Here is a 19,530-nt window from a genome sequence, read left to right as displayed (position 1 = left end):
GGAGCAGAATCCGAAAGGCCAGAGGGCCGCCTTAGAAAACCTAAACGCCCTCACATTATAACTTCAGTCCTTAAGCATCAGCTTCCGTTTCAACTCCACGGCGCAGATCCGAGGAGTTTTTGAATCTCTCGCTATCTTCAAACGCTTTCAATTCTTCTTCCAATCCTTCGTCGTCTCACTGATCTATAGGTTTCTCTCTACCCTTTTCATATAGCCCTTGTTGATAGTGATCGTTTGATCCATGGCGAAAGCTCTGTTTATACTTTTATTAATCTTACTGGTGTCCTCTTGGTTGAATTGAGTGAGTTTTTACATTGTTGTAATCTCTGAAATCCATTTGTGTGGGATCTGATATCCACTTTTACGTTATTTGTCGACCTTTTTTGTTATTGTTTTTTTTACTTGATCGTTGATCCTCCGTGTGTGTTTTTTGTTTGAGAATCTGCGGCTTCTGAGCTATTAATAGGTTTTAGATGATGATTATGGCGTTTTTTTTTTTTTTTTTTAAAAAGTGCGTTAAGATTATATAATCGTTTGGACAACTTGCGCTGGAGTGTAGAAACTTGACCAAATCTTTATTAGATAAGCATGAAGTTCTATTTCAAAATTGATTAAGGAGTAACCTATGCATTGTGAGGTCTCTTCATCCTCATCCTTACGATGTTGGATCCTCGACATTTCAGGTTGGTGCCTTTTTGAGTTCACTATTTTTTGGGTTGGATCCTCTTTGGACCAAATACCTGTTTGGGCTTCTCTGATCCGTATTAGATAAATTTGAGGTTCCATCTTAAATCAATCACAATTAGACGACCATGTATCTTATAAGGATATGTGAGGTCTCTCCAGCTTTTCCTCTAATGCCTCTCTCGGAGGTGGATGTCGGGTATGCGGCAGTATCAGAGGATATCTTTTTTTCTCTGTGGTACTTCTGTAATAATAATTTGTTGGATTGCTCGTATGTCACACCTCCGCAGCTCTGTAAATTGATTTGTTGTTAAATCTTGATGATGTGTCTTCGCGAAGTATCCAATGATTGTTTCCCCCTCAGTTCTCTTCTCATCTCTTTTTTCTTTATCCTCTGATTCTAGTCCAAGCGGAAATTTTCCTTACTTTCTTAATGGTCGACCAATAATTCATGAAGTTTAGGGAGCGGTGAAGTGGCTTCTGATGCCGGAAGGTTTTTCTGATGCATCAGTTAGCTATCTTCGTTTTGTATGAACGCCTCCCAAAAAGATGAAGAACAGAACTTTAATGCTTGCCACTCTTCTTTGTCTGGCGTGCAAGTTTGGCTTTTCTGTTACATTTCTCTTCCAACTTTTACCTCCCCTTTTGGGTCAAGAAATTTAAATTCTTTGTATTGTTTGGAACCATAAAGTTTTGAAATGAATGTGCCCAAAATTTTGTGTTTTGATCATTTGATGGTAGCTGAAAAGGGAAATAAAATAATAACTTGACTAAGGCGAAGTATCCAATGAGTTGTTTCCACCTCAGTTCTCTTCTCATCTCTTTTTTCTTTATCCTCTGATTCTAGTACAAGCGGAGATTTTCCTTACTTTCTTAATGGTCCACCAATAATTCATTAAGTTTAGGGAGCAGTGAAGTGGCTTCTGATGCCGGAATATTTTTCTGATACATCAGTTAGTTATCTTCGTTTTGTATAAACACCTCCCAAAAAGATGAAGACAGAATATTAATGCTTGCACTCTTCTTTGTCTGGTGTGCAAGTTTGGCTTTTCTGTTACATTTTCTCTTCCAGCTTTTTCCTTCCGTTTTGGGTCAAGAAATTTAAATTCTTTGTATTGTTTGGATCCTTTTTAAGTTTTGAAATGAATGTGCCTAAAATTTTGTGTTTTGATCATTTGATGGTAGCTAAAAAGGGAAATTAAATAAAAACTTCACGAAGCTAGGCTGTTAATATTGATTTATTAACAGATTATTAAAATATGAGTGTTATATAATCGTATAAACCATTATTTCTTCTCACATGGTAACAAATAGCGTGCTTTATTAGTAATCTGTGATGAATTTGAAAACCCTCAAGATCAGGAAGATCCGAACAGATCACTAGGGGTTGATATCATTGGAAATTCCATGGCATGAACCCTGTGTACACTTTTCAGCTAAACTTGTTTTTACTTTTATTTTTGAGATGTGATATGCTTAAATTCTGCACAGTCTTCTTTTACGTTGTTCACGTTTTCATTTGGTATCGTGAAATTAATGGTGGTGTGTGCTTCTTTCTTTTAGATGTCTTTAAAAAGTTTTATGACCACAAACTACCACATGTTTTGCATTATGTCTGCATACAGATATGGCTGGTTTGGCTCCCGAAGGATCTCAATTTGACGCCCGTCAGTATGACACCAAAATGAATGAGTTGTAAGTTTTCTGTTCGAACTTTCCCAAACGTCCTAGACATCCTAGACAATTTCTGTATGTGATATTATTAAGCTTCGTTGCATTTTATTATCTATATGATTTTTTTGGTACCTCCTAATTCTAGTTTCTCTATCATTTGTTCTTATCACTTGGTATGGTAGACTTTCATCGGATGGACAGGATTTCTTCACCTCATATGATGAAGTTTATGATAGTTTTGATTCTATGGGCTTGCAAGAAAACCTCCTCAGAGGCATTTATGCCTATGGTTGGTATCTAGTACTCTTTATTTTCTCCTTAAGTTGTTTGTTGTTTTCTTCATTATACTGTTTAATAATTAAATGAAATGTATAGTTTTTAAGTTTACACTTTTTGTTGCTTCCGCTGGTTTGTAACTATATTGTTTGTAATTTCAATCTCATTTTTTTAAGGTTTTGAGAAGCCATCTGCAATTCAGCAAAGGGGAATTGTTCCTTTTTGCAAAGGGCTTGATGTGATCCAACAAGCGCAGTCTGGAACAGGGAAGACTGCAACCTTTTGCTCTGGCATTTTGCAGCAACTTGATTATGGTCTTGTGCAATGCCAGGCTTTGGTCCTGGCACCCACTAGGGAGCTTGCTCAACAGATTGAGAAGGTTATGCGAGCCCTTGGTGATTATCTTGGTGTAAAGGTTCATGCTTGTGTTGGTGGGACAAGTGTACGTGAGGACCAACGCATTCTTCAAGCTGGTGTTCATGTTGTTGTTGGTACTCCTGGTCGTGTGTTTGATATGTTGCGTAGACAATCACTTCGTCCAGACTACATTAAGATGTTTGTGTTGGATGAAGCTGATGAAATGCTTTCTCGTGGATTTAAGGATCAGGTTTGTCATTTTACTTTCATGACTGTCATCCTGCATGCCTCAAAACTTTGTTTCTGTTTATTTACTCATTGTTTTTTATATTTCCTCTCTCCACTCTTTACAATGGGAACACATTGTTAACTGGACTGTGGTATAAGTTTAGTTTAGCTTTTTGCAAGTCTATTCAATACTTGTTTAGGGCTGTGATTTAAGTTCGATGGTATGTATAACAGGAGTTCAATCATTGGCTGGCTTTAAATTTTTATGGTACAGTCTTTTGTTTTCCATTTCTGAAATATTTGTTTTGTATTTTTCATAAAGATTCTATTTAGTGATTATGAATTTTCATCCTGACAGTGTGCTTGATCAGTTGTCAACAATGGACATGTTGGGTTCTGTTTGAGTTCTCCGTTGTGATAATTTCTCAAAGTTCTCTTAGTTGTGTCGTAATTTCTTGAAGATGTAAATAATGACGTAGGATACTATGTTCTTCAATTTCTGAGAATTATTGATGATGAAGTGGTGTAGCTGTTCACTTGTTTTGCTTTGATATGGTGTGCTATGTTTTATCGATTTTAAGTTGTTACTTCATCATTCTTTGATGTATAGAATCCTTATCCATAACTCACTGATTTACTTTTTTATCATTGCATTTGAACTTGTCACGATTACGAGCTGTGTGGTTTCAATCTTCTAACTTTCCTCGTATATGTATTTCCCAATTGTAGATTTATGACATTTTCCAGCTGCTACCATCCAAGATTCAGGTTGGTGTCTTCTCTGCTACAATGCCACCTGAAGCCCTTGAGATCACCAGGAAGTTCATGAACAAGCCTGTTAGGATTCTTGTAAAACGTGACGAGCTCACCTTGGAAGGTATCAAGCAGTTCTATGTCAATGTTGACAAGGAGGACTGGAAGCTTGAGACACTCTGTGATCTTTACGAGACTTTGGCCATCACCCAGAGTGTCATTTTTGTGAATACTCGTCGTAAAGTTGATTGGCTCACTGATAAGATGCGAAGCCGTGACCACACAGTATCTGCTACCCATGGTGACATGGACCAGAACACCCGAGACATTATTATGCGTGAGTTCCGTTCAGGTTCATCTAGAGTTCTCATAACCACTGATCTATTGGCCCGTGGTATTGATGTCCAACAGGTTTCTCTTGTTATTAACTTTGATCTGCCGACACAACCCGAGAATTACCTTCATCGTATAGGAAGAAGTGGACGTTTTGGAAGGAAGGGTGTTGCCATCAACTTTGTAACTACGGATGATGAAAGAATGCTTTTCGACATTCAGAAATTCTATAATGTCTTAATTGAAGAACTGCCAGCAAATGTTGCTGATCTCCTGTGAGGACGGAAATACTGTGGTGGACGAGGCGTGGTTTTCTCCTCCTCTTCTCCTCTCCTCCTCTCCGAAGCACTCAACCAAGCCTTTTCTCCTCTTATCTTTTTGCTCTACTGTTTAGTGTTTAAATTAAATATTCTTGAACCTTTTTGTGACCTCGGAAATGGTGTGCCCACAAATTGCCTTCTGGTCAAATATGGGCCTCCATTTTTGTTGAGGTTTTTTTTTTTTTTTTTTTTTTTTTTTTTTTTTTTTTTTTTTTTNTTTTTTTTTTTTTTTTTTTTTTTTTTTTTTTTTTTTTTTTTTTTTTTTTTTGATGTTATAAAAACTTGTCTTTACCGAATTATTGGCTAGTTTTTCTTTTTTATTTTGGGGGTGGGAAGGGACAATTTTTGATGTCTCAGCATGCCATGGTCTTCCTGTGATAAACGAACGTTATTCGTCGTTTGATCTTGGAGACTTGTGTTTAAATATAGGATCTTGTAATCGTCAGCACTGACACTGTCATCCTACATTATCCTACTTCACATTTACACTCATAAATATGTTATTTTTTAACAGGAAATGTGTATTGATGTATTTTAATTTTGTGGTTGATTTACCAAGCACAAGGTCCGAGTAAAATAGCTGCACAAAGGAAAGAAAAGAAACATTGTCATCAAAATGATAAATAAAGCATACAAGATCCGATAGTCATTACAATAGGTAAAAGTAAACACTAATTACAGATTTTGTTGTTCATCTGAATTTCAATAAAAGAAACGCCGAAGACATGGTAAAAAGAGAACAAGTTTCGTTGAGCCACATGGGTAATTAATCTCCTCTTCCTAGAATTTTTGTGATAGTAAATGTTCGTTCCCAAGTTGCTGGTGCTGCTTTCCCTAAATCACAAACGAAAGCATAACAAACCCCCAAACCGTATTTACAACAGATGGATAGCGAGCGAGTGTTAGCCGCTAATGTTGTACCTTTTCATCTTTACTAAAATGGAGGCTTTCGATACCCCTAAGAGTAGACTCGAAGTTTCTGATGCCTGAAACATTTCGGTTTTGATCAGCTGGTAGAACAGGAGAATGCCTTTGCGCACTAGAATTTTTGTGTATAGCTCCTAAACTTGGATCTGGAACCGGAGGGCGAGATGGATCGGCTTCACATCCAAGGAGGCCTAACTCTTGGTTGCTCGTGATGGCAGCTCGTCTTGACGATCCACTTGAACGTAAAATATTGGAATTTGGTAGCTGGATGGATAGGATTATAACAAGTTTTAAACAAATGAAAAGAACACCATAACAAAGCTTGTAATCATTAAGTACTCACTATGGGTTCCTTAGCAACTGCGGGATCATTCATGGCCGGAGGCTTTTGTTTTGACAAATTTCCAGTGCCTGTAACTGGACCAGAGTTTCTCCTTCGCAAGGGGTCCGTTGTTACCCAACCACTCGCTGGCGGTCTACCTTCCTCCCCACCTTCAAGATACTTTATCGTTGAGATATTCAACCAGCAAGATATAATGATACATGGAACTCAAGAAAAACCAAAATAACAGAACTAACCACCAGGGTGCCTATCAGCATTTGCTACACCCATAGGGATTCCAGAACTTGGTCCAGCACCACCCTGAAATTTTAAATTTTACATGGATTAAGGATAGATAACTAATATAGCTACACAAAGAAAGGTCGATGTCGTATGCATTCCGAAACTTACGAAGGCACGAGCAGGTGGGGCACTTATTTGAGATTGTTGGTACTTCAGAATGGTCCAATCAAACACATAATCAAACTGAAAACCTGAAAAATCATACCCTTATTTAAGTTAAAACAGTACAGCGACACACTATAAAATAACAAATGAATTATAAAATTCAAACCTTCACGAACGAAAAGGTCGCGGAAGAGTTTTTTGAGATAAGAATAGTCTGGCTTATCTTCAAATCTTAACGATCGACAATAATGGAAGTATGAAGCAAATTCTGTAGGGTATCCACGACAGAGCGCCTAAGGAAGAACAATATGTCAATATAATCTTAATTAGATTTCATCATATTTGACAATAGCAAGAAATGCCACCCAAAGGCCTGGATAATCTAACCTCTATAGAAGTGGAGACTTTCTTTTCACTAATCTTTTCATACTTTTGTTTCTTCGTTCCAGCTTTAAGTCCCTGCCAAGGAAGACTGTAAAGATGACAGGTTACCACTCCTCATTACACAATAAAAGAATCGCAGACGATAAAACAAAATTATTTACCTCCCCCTTAAAAAATACATAAGAACAAATCCAAGTGATTCTAAATCGTCCCTGCGGCTTTGTTCTGCACAATAGGAAAGAAATTTACGGAAGCAGAAAAAACCAGACCGAAGAACAATTCTTCCATTTTTCTTCAGTTCACAATGCATGCTCTATTACGTGTGTATTGGGGGAAGGAGTGAGCTAATATACGGAAAGGGGAAAAGAGATACCAATGCCAAGATGGGTATTCATGCTTGCATATCTTGCTGTTCCTGTCAGATTCTTGTTTTCTCTGAAAATTGTCAGCAGGTTACATTTGTCAAACTAATGGCAATTATTACCATGATCAACCAATAAAAGCCAAGTGTTTTTTTTTTTTTTTTTTTTAAGTAAATACATGCGTGGTATTGATACGAGCCCTCCTACACCAGAAGACATGGGATAACTTTTTATACACGTTCAACTTGAAGGGTAAAAAAAAAAAGGACCTTGGTCTACAATTTAACTCAAAGCCCCAGATCCTAATCGACCCAGAAAACGGAAAGTGCAACAGTGGGGTACACCGCAGAATTATTTTTCCCCCTCTTCTGAATGGGAATTAGTATATCTGCTTTTCATGGAATATTATGATAGCTAAGAGATAACAATTTTAAAAGGAGACAAAAAAGACTGCAACTTTGACTTCCTACCCCTTATCGTGGAAGTAAATCCTCAATAACTTTGAACAAACAAATAAATGGGCAATCTTACACTTTATCCTAGGATAATAGAAAAGCAATATTCTAATAAACTTTAGAAAACAACTTTTAAGAAATTTCTTAAATGAATGTCCGAAGTGAAGCAAAAGTCAGGCATGGTGTCAAAGCATCTTAAGCGTTAATACAGACCCAGTATAAGTTGTACAAAAAATAACAATTAATTCACTGAGAAGGAAGCGTTAGTTAATCAAGAAAGAAGTAGGCGTATTAGATTTTAACATCAAAACCATATATTATAATAATCATATCCTGTCAACAAAATTCATACCACAAGAAAACACTACCCAAAACCAGCAACAATGAATACTTTATCTGAGATCTTCATAAAACACAGTTCAAATATATCCACTATGAAACAGCACCAACATGAGTTAAACGATTACAATCCTTAATTATAAACAACTAACCTGTAAGGAATGTGCTGATGAGTTGATGTGTCTCTATACTTTTTAGCCAAACCAAAGTCAATGGCGTAGACCTATGGCGACATGGATACAGCACATTGAATGAAAAGAATAAAATAGAACATGAGTGCGAAATCTTCAACAAATTAAAAAATTGAAACCTGATTTGCACGTCTGCCTAAGCCCATAAGAAAATTATCTGGTTTGATATCCCGATGTAGAAAGGACTTGGAATGGACGAACTCCACCCGATTGATCTAAAATACGGCAAAGATATCAAAGAGCATTCATAAAAAAGAACATGAAGTAGACATAGAGATGGGTGAACTCAATCAATTAAATGGTTACCATCTGATCTGCAAGCATAAGAACCGTCTTGAGAGACAATTTTCTGCTGCAGAAGTTAAATAGATCTTCAAGGCTAGGACCCAACAAATCAATCACAAGAACATTATAGTCTCCCTCAACACCGAACCACCTCACATTTGGAATTCCAGCTGTCCAAATTGGGAAGAGTTTGCAAGCATGAATAATAAGGTGTGCAACTTGTAAATAAGACAATGTTGAGAGTAACGTTTATTACTTCCTCCTTGTAGTATTTTATATAGCTTTGATTCATAGAGCAGTTGTGGATGTTTTGTCTTCACATTTTCCTGGAAAGAGGAACTATCTCAGGACATGCAAATATTGTTTGTTATTGTAAAAGACCATTCAATAAGAAACAACAATCAACTGCGTTGATAAAATCATGAAGTCCATCCAACAAAAAGAAAAAGTTGCAACTAATTTCAAGCTTAAATCCAGCCAACGGCTAACGAAGTCACATAGCAATAACTTAAGCCCATCTTATCATAGAAAAGTTATTCTGCACTAAACTTAAATGCTGAAAAATAATAAAACAAACGAGTATCTGATCCATGACAGGTGCAATTCTTAAGTTTTTTTACCATATTTTTCAATCCATAAATCCATCATATTCCTACATTTACAAATTTTACAATTGATATTACTGTGAGTAAGCTTGGGACGACATATTTAGCTCTAACTTGGTGTCAAAATTCTAGCCTTTTTCGTTCATATGACTAATCTTCCACATGGCCAATTGGAGTTCTTTGTAATTCCTATGGCAAGGCCCTTTTGTAACTTCATATAATCAATAAGCTTGGGGGAACTATAGATGTTGAACTCATAGGGCCATACCAAGTACTTGTGTAGTTGTGTTATCATCAACCTTTTGCATGAGAACCGAGAACACTGATTATTGATGATTAACACCACCTCATTAAGTCATTATGAAGATTCTAACAGAAACCAACTCAACGGGTAGACCCATTCTACACAGATGCCTAACCAAACGAATTTGCTTGAAGTTTTCAGACGTCTTCCGACTGCACCAAAACCATGTCAAGATTTTTGAGCTTTAGACAAATCAAACTCTTAACAACCCCCTTCAGGAAGCCCTACTTTCGAGCCACTGTTACTTACGGTATCGATTGAAACTAAGGTATTAATTTATGTCCTGATCAAATTTTAGGAACACAAAATCAAATGTTTTTAACATGTAAACTAATCAAGTCAAACATACATACACGACTATTTCAAAGGGGGAAAAAAGGAAGAAGAAGAAATTAATGACAGGACAGAATGATGAGGTCAAAAAATATAGAGGGCAGATTGTCAAGCATCTCAATAAATTTTCAATGACAGCCGCAGAAACAGACTAATTCCACAAAATTCACTCACAAGCTTAATTGCAACTTCTTCATTCGTCTGAATATTAGTACCTGAAATTGAGGAAAACAAACAATAACAAAATCAAATTAAAAAGGCGACAAACGATAACGCATAAAAAGCAGAACAACTCCAATAAAAAGCAAACCAAGATAGATCTCTCCGAACGATCCGCTCCCAATCTTCCGACCGAGTTTAAATTTGTTTCCAACTCGAGGCTCCATTATGCAAAGCTCGCAGAATCGACAAACAAGAAATAGAACCCCCTAGGATTAATCAGAAGAAAAAACTCCAAGCCGCAAAATCACGATGAAAAGGACAGACACACCGTCACGGCCTTGGATTGACAACTAGGAGGCCAGACAGATGATCATGAAGAAGAAAAAAATCGGTCGCCGAATGAAATGTCAGAACGAGAGATGAAACAGATGCAGGAATTGAGAAACCGAATCGTTTTTCATCCTACAACATTGAAGGGTGTTGATAATAATAGAAGAAGAACACGAAGAACACCGAATTACACACAGAAAACTCCATTGTTTCGCTTTCTCGTTCTCTCTCTAGCTTTGATCCAATCGAAGCGGAAATAGCAAATTGTTTTACAGTTACAATCCTTTATTAAAAGACCTTTTTCTTTTCTTTTTCCATTATTTATTTATTTATTTTTGGTTTCGGATTCTTCGCTATAGAACGACGTCGTTGAACGCAAAACGGAGCCCCTAAAGCGCTTAATCCAAACGCTAAATTCTCTGCACTGTCACGTAACGATTTGACAAACAAGGATCTAATTAAATTTATATTCCATAATTACATAATATTATTTTTAGTAATTTCTTTTCACTAATTTAAAATTAATTCCTTTTTTTTTCAACCTCTAACATTTACCCATTTTTTTTAAATTAGTGTTTAGTTTAGTTTCTAAATTTTGGAGATTATTTCTAATTTTTAAAAACATTCATAAAAACAAAATATAAATGAATTTAAAGTTTGAAAAATGATTTTATATAATTTTTTAATAATAATTAAAATAATTTAATTATCCTCCAATCTGCCTTTTAGTGAGAATGATATTTATTCTTTGTGGAAGAATAAACGTTTTTTCAAATAATGGAATAGTAAATGATTGGAAAATATAAATATTTTAATATTGGAAATAAACTATTTTCACTTTTGAATGAGAGAGTTTCATCAAATTTAACTATTTACTATATTATTAAATTAATTATTACTTCAAGTCACGTTTCCTATGGTGGGGCAGCATGAATACAAACCTCCATTCTCGATTTCGAAGAGAAGATTAAAAAGTAAGGGAGAGAGGTTTTGGAAAAAGAGTTTTAAAAGCGAGAGAGAGAGATTGATGTTATACCGCATGTAAGCAAAAAGTTAATAGCATCTACTTAAAACAATATATAATTATTCCTTCGGGCAACGATAATCTAGCAACTAGTCGCATTCCTATAATACATTTTGACGCATTTCATGCCTACCAGGCATAGCCATGACATCGTCGAAACGTCATACTCTTAAAGAAATAATAGAATATGAAAGTGGTAAAATAAAGTAATAAAGTAGTAAAAAGCAAAGGTTCTAGTGTGTCACAGTGCATATGACACTGAGCCTCTAAGAAGGGTGGATTAAGGTATTGAATGTTATTAAGTCTTTTTCAAATATAGAATTATAGATAAAGAACAATAATAGAGAATTGTTTTTTTCACAACTTTTATTTTGGTTGGAGAATGAAGAAATATTCTCTTCATCTCAATTTCTCATCTTCTTGCCACGTGTATATTTCTCACTGTTAAATTCTCAACCCTAACTTTTTTATTTTTTTTTTAATAAAAACATTGGTCGGTATTCCTGACATGATGTTGGTCCGTGACATCGATATAAAGTATTAATCAATATTTTTATGTCAAATTGAGTATAATTTAATGATTAATACATAAAATGATATTTCTAATACGGCTTTCAAAATTGAATGAAACTAAATAAAATATCATTAATGTGAGTATAACGGTTAAGTTGAGTATAAATGTGACACTGTAAATGAGAGGTACATTAATAAATTGAAACTACATTTGAATTATGACTTAGAAAGATTTAAGATAATTGAAACGCACTACATTTACCAAGAAGGTGCACAGTTTGTTTGGCGACTCAATTATAGGAATTCTAAAATTAAGTGTGTTTTGTTTGAAACAATTTTATGTTAGGTGATCTTCGAAAAATTTTCGCACAACAACAGATACAAACTATTTTTTTGTTAGTAAAAATTGTTCTTATTGTAGTTTTTATTTTAATTCTTAAACAAATTCAAACAATAAAAACAAACGTTGACATTTTTTGGTTTTTGTTTTTGTTTTTGTAAATTATAAGTTATTAAAAGCACAATTGGGTTTTACAAAATTTAAAAAGCAAAATTAAGTTCTAAAAAATTATTATTATTATCTTTTTGTCTTTTTATTATCAATATTTAAAGTTTTTAAAATGTGCAAGGATATTTATAAAAAGTAGAAAATATTTTAAAATATTTTTGAAAACGAGTTATTTAAATCAAAATACTTATTTTGAATTAAGGAATATTTATATTATCTTAATCTAAATAAATGCCGTTTAAATCAAAGTCATGAGAGCTTATACTGAACAATATTATATTATTGTGGAAATTTGTGTTCCTAACATGATATCAAAATCATGCCCTAAACTCTCAAATGTCGAACAAAGTGTGTAATTTGTTCGAAGATTTCAAGAAAGAGTTGAGACTCGATTAAGAGGAGGTTATTCTAATACTTTTAATTATCTCTCTCAGGTTTAGAATCAAATCAAGGGCTGTAAAAGGAAGGGCCACACTTGCATTTCCATCCCTCAGGCTCATAGTTAGTGTATTGGATCCCCACATGGCTGCGCCTGTTGTTGGTAGGCACTTGAATGGCTTCACATGGAGAGCACCCATAGCATTTGTGCTCACAGCTCGGCGGACTCGACCCTATTTTCCTCATCCCTCTATAAACTTCTCCCTCTTTTACTACACCTTCTTCAACAGCCTTCACAGAATCAAAATTGAAACCTGGGAGCAGCAACAAGCAAGAAATTTGAGTTAAAAAGGTTGGGAAAGAAAGAAGATGTAACTGTCCAAGCCCACCGCAAAGTATATATTGGACTTCTCTTAAAGTTTTTAAAACACGTCTGCTACACATCGGTGTTTGGTTCTACTCCCTATTGGAGGTGGGATCTCAGATATGGCTAAGTAGATGTAATAACGGGAATGAGAAACGAAAAAGAGGAAAGGAAAACCTTGTTGTTTATGAGGAAGGAGAGCAAAAGTTGTGGTTGCTGCAGAAACCCAACAAGCTAATTGCAGAGTCAATATAAAACAACAACAACAACAGTATGTTCCTTTCATGTCTTCTTCTAAAGCTTAAATGATAATAATGATGATTATGGTGGGATTGAGAGATGATAAATGGGTAAAAATGGGAAATGATTTGGGTTATAAGAAGAAGGTAGAAGAAAATTAGGCCTTTCAAGCGGCTTCACATTTCCCCATGCCCAAACTCAGATCCTTTCTCTCTCTCTCTCTCGCTCTCTCTCCCTCTTGGCGTCTATCTTAGGACTGGCAGAGAGATTTGGCGTTTATAACAAGTAATGTATCCTTATCAAAGAGTTAGGAAGGGAAGCAAAGTCGAGTTAGAACCATATCTACTAACGGTAAGTTTGGACCCTTATAACAAACTTATCAAAGACAACTAAGAGATTTCATATCGGTTGGGAGAAGAACTTAAACATTCTTTATAAAGACAACTGAGAGATCCTACATCGGTTGAGAATAGAATGAAAACATTCTTTAGAAATGGATGAAAAATTATTCCTAACAAACGCATTTTAAATTTTTTGAAGGAAAGTCCAAAAGGAAAACTTTAAAAAAAACAATATTTACTAACGGTGAGCTTGAACTATTACTACAAACTTATCAAAGACAACGGAAGACAATATCTACAAAGTAACTAGCCAGAAGCAAGAAGACAAGGAATGAGGTGTTTGAAATGGCCTTTGCTTCTTTTTCTTGGGTTTTGTGCCTTCCAATACAATCCAGGCTCTCTCTTTCACTCACTGCCAAATCAGTCTAGTAAATGAACCAATACAGTGATCACTGCCACAACAGCCACCCCCACCCTTTCTTTCTAGGCTCTGACATATCAGCAGAAGCAATGTAAATATTCACAAGAAAAAAAGAAAAACTAGCAGCTACCAAGACTGCAGGGCCTTTATTTCACTCTGATAGTTTTATTCCTATTTAAAGAAGAAAAGATCGAGTGACAGAGGGCTGTATATTCAAAACAAGGAAAATGGTATCAATGTCTGAGGTTCTCAACACATTCAGCCCTACAGAAAACTTCATTGAGTTAGTTAATAACTTAAATAAGCTACTTCAAATGGGGTCAACCCCTTTTAAAAATCAAATCAGTAGCTTGAGAACAAGAACGTAATAGATGGCAGTCAAGAGCCGTTGGTGTGTGGAGGGTGTCCCAATTAATTTTGCTTTACAGTCCCAATCGCAAGCAATAAATGAAGTTAGATTTTATCCACACAAAAACTATCACATTCAAATTTGTCTGTTTCCCCTCGGTCGCGGCCACATTCTCCCTTCATATCAAACTTACATGGCACATTCTTTCTTCTTACCCACCATTCATGACAGCAATTCTTAACACCCCAAATGAAAGTTTAATAGTTTCTTTGACTCTATTGGAAGAAGTGTGGTAGAATTGTAACCGTCTAAGTCCATAAGTCCACCACTAGTAGATATTGTCCTTTAAACTCTCTCTTTCGTACTTTTCCTCAAGCTTTTAAAATGTGATCACTAAAAATTGTGACTCAAACAGGAGAATCATTGATTTAGGTCCTGCAGAATCAAATGCTGGCCTGCCCACTCCAAGTCAGGAGTTGGGCCTAAATGCCTCTAGAGTTCATTACCACTAGATTGGGGGATACTACTATAAAAAAATCTTTCATGCGTTTTAAAATGGTGAGTTGAGTTTGAGGACGATTCAATAACTGGGCAAAAGAGATAATATGTACCATTGATAATTGATAATAGACTTTAAAGGAATGGGAAGCTAGGGAAGCAAGGCTTAGGCTCAAACTGTCACACAGGCAAATCATCAAACACATGGCAGGCACTAATTAGTGGTCTCTCAGTCTGCAGACCCAAGATTGAAGATACCAATCCTTAACAACCTAAATGAAAATATAATGATATAAGAGTTAAAAACCTGGGAAACAAACAAACGATCCATTTAATCACTGTTCCTAGGTTTCAACATTGAATCATACAAAGAAAGGGGCAGTGAATCAGTGTTGAAGCGGCTGAATGAGAGGATTTTGTGAATAAAAGAAAAGAAGCGAGACAGATAAATGGATTAAAATGGAGAAGTAGAGAAGGTACTTTAAGCATCGAATGCATCCCTTGCATGTTTTGAAGTAAGCTCTGTTCTGTGCAATATCTTCTGGGGATTTCTCATCGACATCTGCGAGATTCGAGAGATTTGATTATTCGATCTGCTACATTTTCTTTCACTCTTCTTCTTCCTCTACTTCTTTTTGACTTTTTTTCTCTAGTCCAATTTTGTCAGGGGCTATTTAGTCATTTACTTTGAATTAATATTTAAATGTGTCGATTAGAAACTTTTAAAATAATAAAGACGTTTTATTCGTATCCACAATCCTTCAAGTCGATTGTGATTGGACCGAGGCCCATTGTTTGTCATTATAGTAACTGGGCTGAGGCCCATAGAGGAGTACATGATGACACGCACCGCAGGCCCATTGTTAGTCATTATAGTAACTGGGCTTAGGCCCATAGAGGAGTACATGATGACACGCACCGCAGGCCCATTGTTAGTCATTATAGTAACTGGGCTTAGGCCCACAGAGGAGTACATGATAATACGCACCACAGGCCCATTGTTAGTCATTATAGTAACTGGGCTTAGGCCCATAGAGGAGTCATGATGACACGCACCGCAGGCCCATTGTTAGTCATTATAGTAACTGGGCTTAGGCCCATAGAGGAGTACATGATGACACGCACCGCAGGCCCGTGAAGTTCTTACTTGAAATCCGTTTTTTTTTTCCCTTTATGAGGATTAAAAATATAATATTAATAAATATTAGTAATTTAAAATGGAAAATTAATTAATTAATAGATAAAAGGCAAATTGATCATTTAGCGAAAATAACTGCACAATGATTTTGTACTCATTATATTTACCATCTACCTATTTTCTCTTAATTACTTACCATAAAAAAACACAAATGAAAAATATTTTACTAACAATTTACCCCGCTATTTATTTCAATAAAATTCTAGCGGTTCGTAAATTGATATTTTTTTTTTCGAGTCGATCTAACTAATCCGATCGAGATGCATTGTGATTGATGAATATTTGATAATTGAGTTTGATGAACATTTATTTATTAATATAATATGTATTTTAGATAAGTAGGATTTTTTTTTTTTTTTTTAAGAACCACCCGACAATTCAACCCAACCTGAAAATTGAGGGTTAGGTTGTGCTAGGAACTCTATTCGATTTGTTCGGGTCACCAACCTAACTCAACACATATATATTCGTTATGAATATCATTATCTTGAAATACGAGATTTTTCAATTTTTTATATCTTTAACTTTTAAGCTGTTGGAGTGTTGAAATTTGATAGAATATGACTCATCATGGAACTCACTTATTTTCTTGAATAAAGGGATTTTGACTTTAAGAAACCCCAAAAAACAAACATTTTTGACAACCAAACTTACTTATATATAAGTTTGTATGTAATACCAAAAAAATGCGTTAATCTCTCTCTTCCCTTTACTTCACCATATATAGAAAAAGATTCCTTCCCATTGTTCATCTTTGTTTTTGCATACAAAGTACGCAACAACAATTTAAGAATGTATCTTTCGACTGATTCGAACCGTTCAAGTGAGATGTTAAAATAAAGTGAGAATATATCTTTCGACCGACTCGAGCCGTTCAAGTGGGATGTTAAAATAAAATGAGGGATCTCGCTCTTATAGTGGAGGCTAAACCACCACTTCTTAACTTTAAGCAATGTAAGATAGATCTATGTTTTTTTTAATTCCAATATTTTGGATTATTATAGAAAGATGCGTATTAGAGTGAGCCAAGTATAAGTCACGATTGAGGAACTATTGGCATGGTCGATGCACGTGGAAGGGCGTTGCTGGGTGTTACGGTCATGCTCGTTTAGAGCGTGTTGCCCATGGCTGCATGCCCATGCCAAGCCAAACCAAGTGCGATTGTGACATTGGACACTTGAGGTGGTGCTCGAGTGATGGGTTAGCGTGCGGGTTTTGGTTCAAATGTATGTCAGCTTGTGTTCTGAGTGTTAGATGAACACGACTCTCCACAATAGTATGATATTGTTCACTTTGAGAATAAGCTCTCATGGCTTTGCTTTAGGCTTCCCAAAAGGCCTTATACCAATGGAGATAATATTATTTGATTGTAAAGCCATGATCATTCCCTAAATTAGTCGATACACCTCCCCTCGAACAAAATACGCCTCCCCTTAATCGAGGCTCGACTCCTTTTCTTTTGGAGTATTAGTCATTTTTTACTATTCATTCCAGACTCACAATACTATTGTTCGATATTTGAGGACTCACTGAGTTGGGCCAGTGACTTTGGGTTGTGGACAAAACTGGGTTGCAGATACCTAATGTGCTGATAGATTCTTGATCCTAGTTCAAGTCACCCGTGGGATATAAAATTTGAATATTTATTATCGTAAACCGTATACATCAATTCGGGGTGTGAGATATGAATTTTATAATAGGAAGGAATTGGGGTAAGAAATTTTGCTTATAAGTGAAGGGAAAAGAAGGTGTTTTATTGTGAAGGAAAGGGAGATACGAAGGGGAAGGATGAAAAGAAGGGATTGAGTTGCACATGCTTGCATTTAATACAAAACCAACTCTTTTGCTTTATTTGTTAAGCAATCAAAGGACAATTGGTGAGGGATCAAATTATAACTTCATTCTTTTTAATTTTTTTTTTTAAAGATTAGGTATCGACAATCAAACGAGTTTCGAGTATTAACGTATTATAACTACGACACTATGTTCATATTTACAAAGATATTTTTTTCTAATTCAATACAACATTCGATGGATTGAAAGTTAGAACTTTCGATCTATTCATCGAAGGAATATGCTACAACATAACCAACTGAATTATGCATTTTGATAATAAAAAATATTTATATATGAATTTCTGTAATAACATAAACCCACGGTTGGCTGATATTGTTCTTCTTGAGCCTTTCTTCAATGTTTTTAAAACGCGCCTGCTATGGAGAAGTTTCCACACCCTTATAAAGAATGCTTCGTACTTCTCCCTAATCGATGTGGGATCTCCCAATCTACCCCCTTCGGAGTTCAGCGTTCTTGTTGACACTCGTTCTCCTTTCCAATCGACGTGGGAACTCACAATCTACCTCCCTTTGGGGCCCAGTGTCTTTTCTAGCCCTCGTCCTCCTGTGGGATCTCACAATCACCTCCCTTCGGGACTCAGCGTCCTCGCTGGCACTCGTTCTGCTCTCTAATCAATGTGGGATCTCACAATCTAGCCCCTTCGGGTCCAACGTCCTCGCTGGCACACTACCCGATGTCTAGATCTGGTACCATTATGTAACAGCTCAAGCAGTCTACACGCGCTGCCTGTCGAGTCAACGGTACGACGGTATGACAGACAGAGCGCTGCCTACACGCGAATGGCATGAGCCGCATGTAGCTTCTGAGGTTAAGTAGCCAAAGTGCTGCCTACACGCGAATTAACTTTTGAGGTCAAGCAGTCTCAATTTCACTACATGAATGATTTGCGAATGAATGTTGGGCCACCTCAAATGGTGTGAGCCGCATGCAAGGAGACTCGCACATACGATTTTTGGGGGGATCCAGTCGAAAGCCCGACCGGCGCCCACCCGACTAGAGGGTCTGAGAAATTAATAGAGTACAAAACTTATCTTCAAGCTTTACCTTATTCTGATCGTTCAGAGGGCGATCGCAGAGTCACTGAATGAAGTCCTCCCTTTTCTTTCAGAGGTGCTGACCCGCAGCGAGGCAGAGATGACTAAGTGACATATGGAATGCCAGTAGATATTGGCCATTTTGGCCCATTAGGTATTGTCGTCAGCCTTACGTTTTTAAAACGCGTATGCCAGGGAGAGGTTTCGACACCTTTATAAAGAATGTTCGCTCCCCTCTCCAACCAATGTGGAATCTCACCATCCACCCCCCTTCATGGCCCAACGTCTTCCCTAACACTCGATCTTCTCTCCTATCCATATGGGATCTCACAATTTCATTCGTTGAACTTATCACATAATTTCACCAAATATCTGTAACGTACGTGGTCTCAATAATGACCCCACGAGCATGTTCCTTGATTTCATGGAAATAACTTAACGAAGCAAACATTGTAATGTTTATTTAAATAATAATAATAATTCCGTTAAGAATGAGAATAAAATCAGATCTCCCGAAGATTCATAAAATTTGAGAACTTTTGATAGCATCATGATTTATTGCCTTTGTTGAGGATGTGTTTCCTTTAATGCATTCCCATGCACTCCATATTCTCTACGTATTCCCCTTTTTATTCGTTCTTCTTACTATTATTATTCCCTTTTCATGTTCTCTCTCAACATTTCCATATCTTTACTCCATTCTTCCAAACAATCCCTCTATTTAAGTTATTTCAAGTGGGCTTTCATTTTTTTTTTTTTTTTTTTTTTTTTTT

The 19,530-nt window shown here is 36.1% G+C and overlaps 3 protein-coding genes and 1 non-coding gene across 5 annotated transcripts; 2 read left to right on the top strand and 2 right to left on the bottom strand.

Annotated features, from left to right (window-relative positions):
- Positions 1 to 28: 28 nt before the first annotated feature.
- LOC111479943 (eukaryotic initiation factor 4A-8) lies at positions 29 to 5,117 on the top strand. The gene is made up of 5 exons (XM_023124868.1): positions 29 to 189; positions 2,310 to 2,379; positions 2,541 to 2,647; positions 2,811 to 3,241; positions 3,949 to 5,117. The coding sequence occupies exons 2-5, from the start codon at positions 2,312 to 2,314 to the stop codon at positions 4,582 to 4,584; spliced, it is 1,242 nt and encodes a 413-aa protein (XP_022980636.1). The 5' UTR covers positions 29 to 189; positions 2,310 to 2,311; the 3' UTR covers positions 4,585 to 5,117.
- On the top strand, positions 1,638 to 1,746 carry LOC111480140. Its single transcript, XR_002717756.1, has one exon. It is a non-coding gene; the product is annotated as a small nucleolar RNA snoR98 (small nucleolar RNA).
- Positions 5,118 to 5,215: 98 nt separating the features above from the next.
- LOC111479930 (casein kinase 1-like protein 2) lies at positions 5,216 to 10,304 on the bottom strand. The gene is made up of 14 exons (XM_023124843.1): positions 9,851 to 10,304; positions 9,715 to 9,755; positions 8,555 to 8,624; positions 8,320 to 8,468; positions 8,133 to 8,228; positions 7,975 to 8,045; positions 7,040 to 7,101; positions 6,828 to 6,891; positions 6,670 to 6,754; positions 6,449 to 6,575; positions 6,286 to 6,368; positions 6,132 to 6,195; positions 5,896 to 6,044; positions 5,216 to 5,816 (listed from the first exon to the last, which is right to left on the bottom strand). Exons 1-14 carry the CDS (start codon positions 9,924 to 9,926, stop codon positions 5,535 to 5,537), a joined length of 1,419 nt encoding a protein of 472 aa, XP_022980611.1. The 5' UTR covers positions 9,927 to 10,304; the 3' UTR covers positions 5,216 to 5,534.
- Positions 10,305 to 12,367: 2,063 nt separating this feature from the next.
- On the bottom strand, positions 12,368 to 15,325 carry LOC111480029 (EPIDERMAL PATTERNING FACTOR-like protein 2). 2 transcript variants are annotated; one of them, XR_002717726.1, is made up of 2 exons: positions 15,149 to 15,325; positions 12,368 to 12,769 (listed from the first exon to the last, which is right to left on the bottom strand). XR_002717726.1 is itself a non-coding variant. In XM_023124988.1 (2 exons), exons 1-2 carry the CDS (start codon positions 13,103 to 13,105, stop codon positions 12,525 to 12,527), a joined length of 354 nt encoding a protein of 117 aa, XP_022980756.1. In that variant the 5' UTR covers positions 13,106 to 13,443; the 3' UTR covers positions 12,470 to 12,524. The 2 variants fall into 2 exon arrangements, 1 of the variants encoding a protein (XP_022980756.1); XM_023124988.1 differs by lacking the exon at positions 15,149 to 15,325 and adding an exon at positions 12,997 to 13,443 and having other exon boundaries at positions 12,470 to 12,769.
- Between the last annotated feature and the right edge of the window lie 4,205 nt (positions 15,326 to 19,530).

This window comes from Cucurbita maxima, unplaced genomic scaffold (genome assembly GCF_002738345.1).
Source record: "Cucurbita maxima cultivar Rimu unplaced genomic scaffold, Cmax_1.0 Cma_Scf00005, whole genome shotgun sequence".
NCBI classification, from domain to species: Eukaryota; Viridiplantae; Streptophyta; class Magnoliopsida; order Cucurbitales; family Cucurbitaceae; genus Cucurbita; species Cucurbita maxima.
Note: the sequence above shows the minus strand (reverse complement) of the source record. Positions and strands in the feature narration are given on the sequence as shown.

Coding starts and splice junctions, on each gene's coding strand:
- LOC111479930 (XM_023124843.1), bottom strand. CDS start 9,926: ATGGAGCCTCGAGTTGGAAACAAATTTAAACTCGGTCGGAAGATTGGG. Junction 8,625..9,714: donor AAGAAGTTGCAATTAAGCTT/GTGAGTGAATTT, acceptor TCCTCTTTCCAG/GAAAATGTGAAGACAAAACA. Junction 8,046..8,132: donor TAGGCAGACGTGCAAATCAG/GTTTCAATTTTT, acceptor ATGTCGCCATAG/GTCTACGCCATTGACTTTGG.
- LOC111480029 (XM_023124988.1), bottom strand. CDS start 13,105: ATGAAAGGAACATACTGTTGTTGTTGTTGTTTTATATTGACTCTGCAA. Junction 12,770..12,996: donor CCTTCCTCATAAACAACAAG/GTTTTCCTTTCC, acceptor TGCTGCTCCCAG/GTTTCAATTTTGATTCTGTG.
- LOC111479943 (XM_023124868.1), top strand. CDS start 2,312: ATGGCTGGTTTGGCTCCCGAAGGATCTCAATTTGACGCCCGTCAGTAT. Junction 2,380..2,540: donor GACACCAAAATGAATGAGTT/GTAAGTTTTCTG, acceptor TTGGTATGGTAG/ACTTTCATCGGATGGACAGG. Junction 2,648..2,810: donor CAGAGGCATTTATGCCTATG/GTTGGTATCTAG, acceptor CATTTTTTTAAG/GTTTTGAGAAGCCATCTGCA.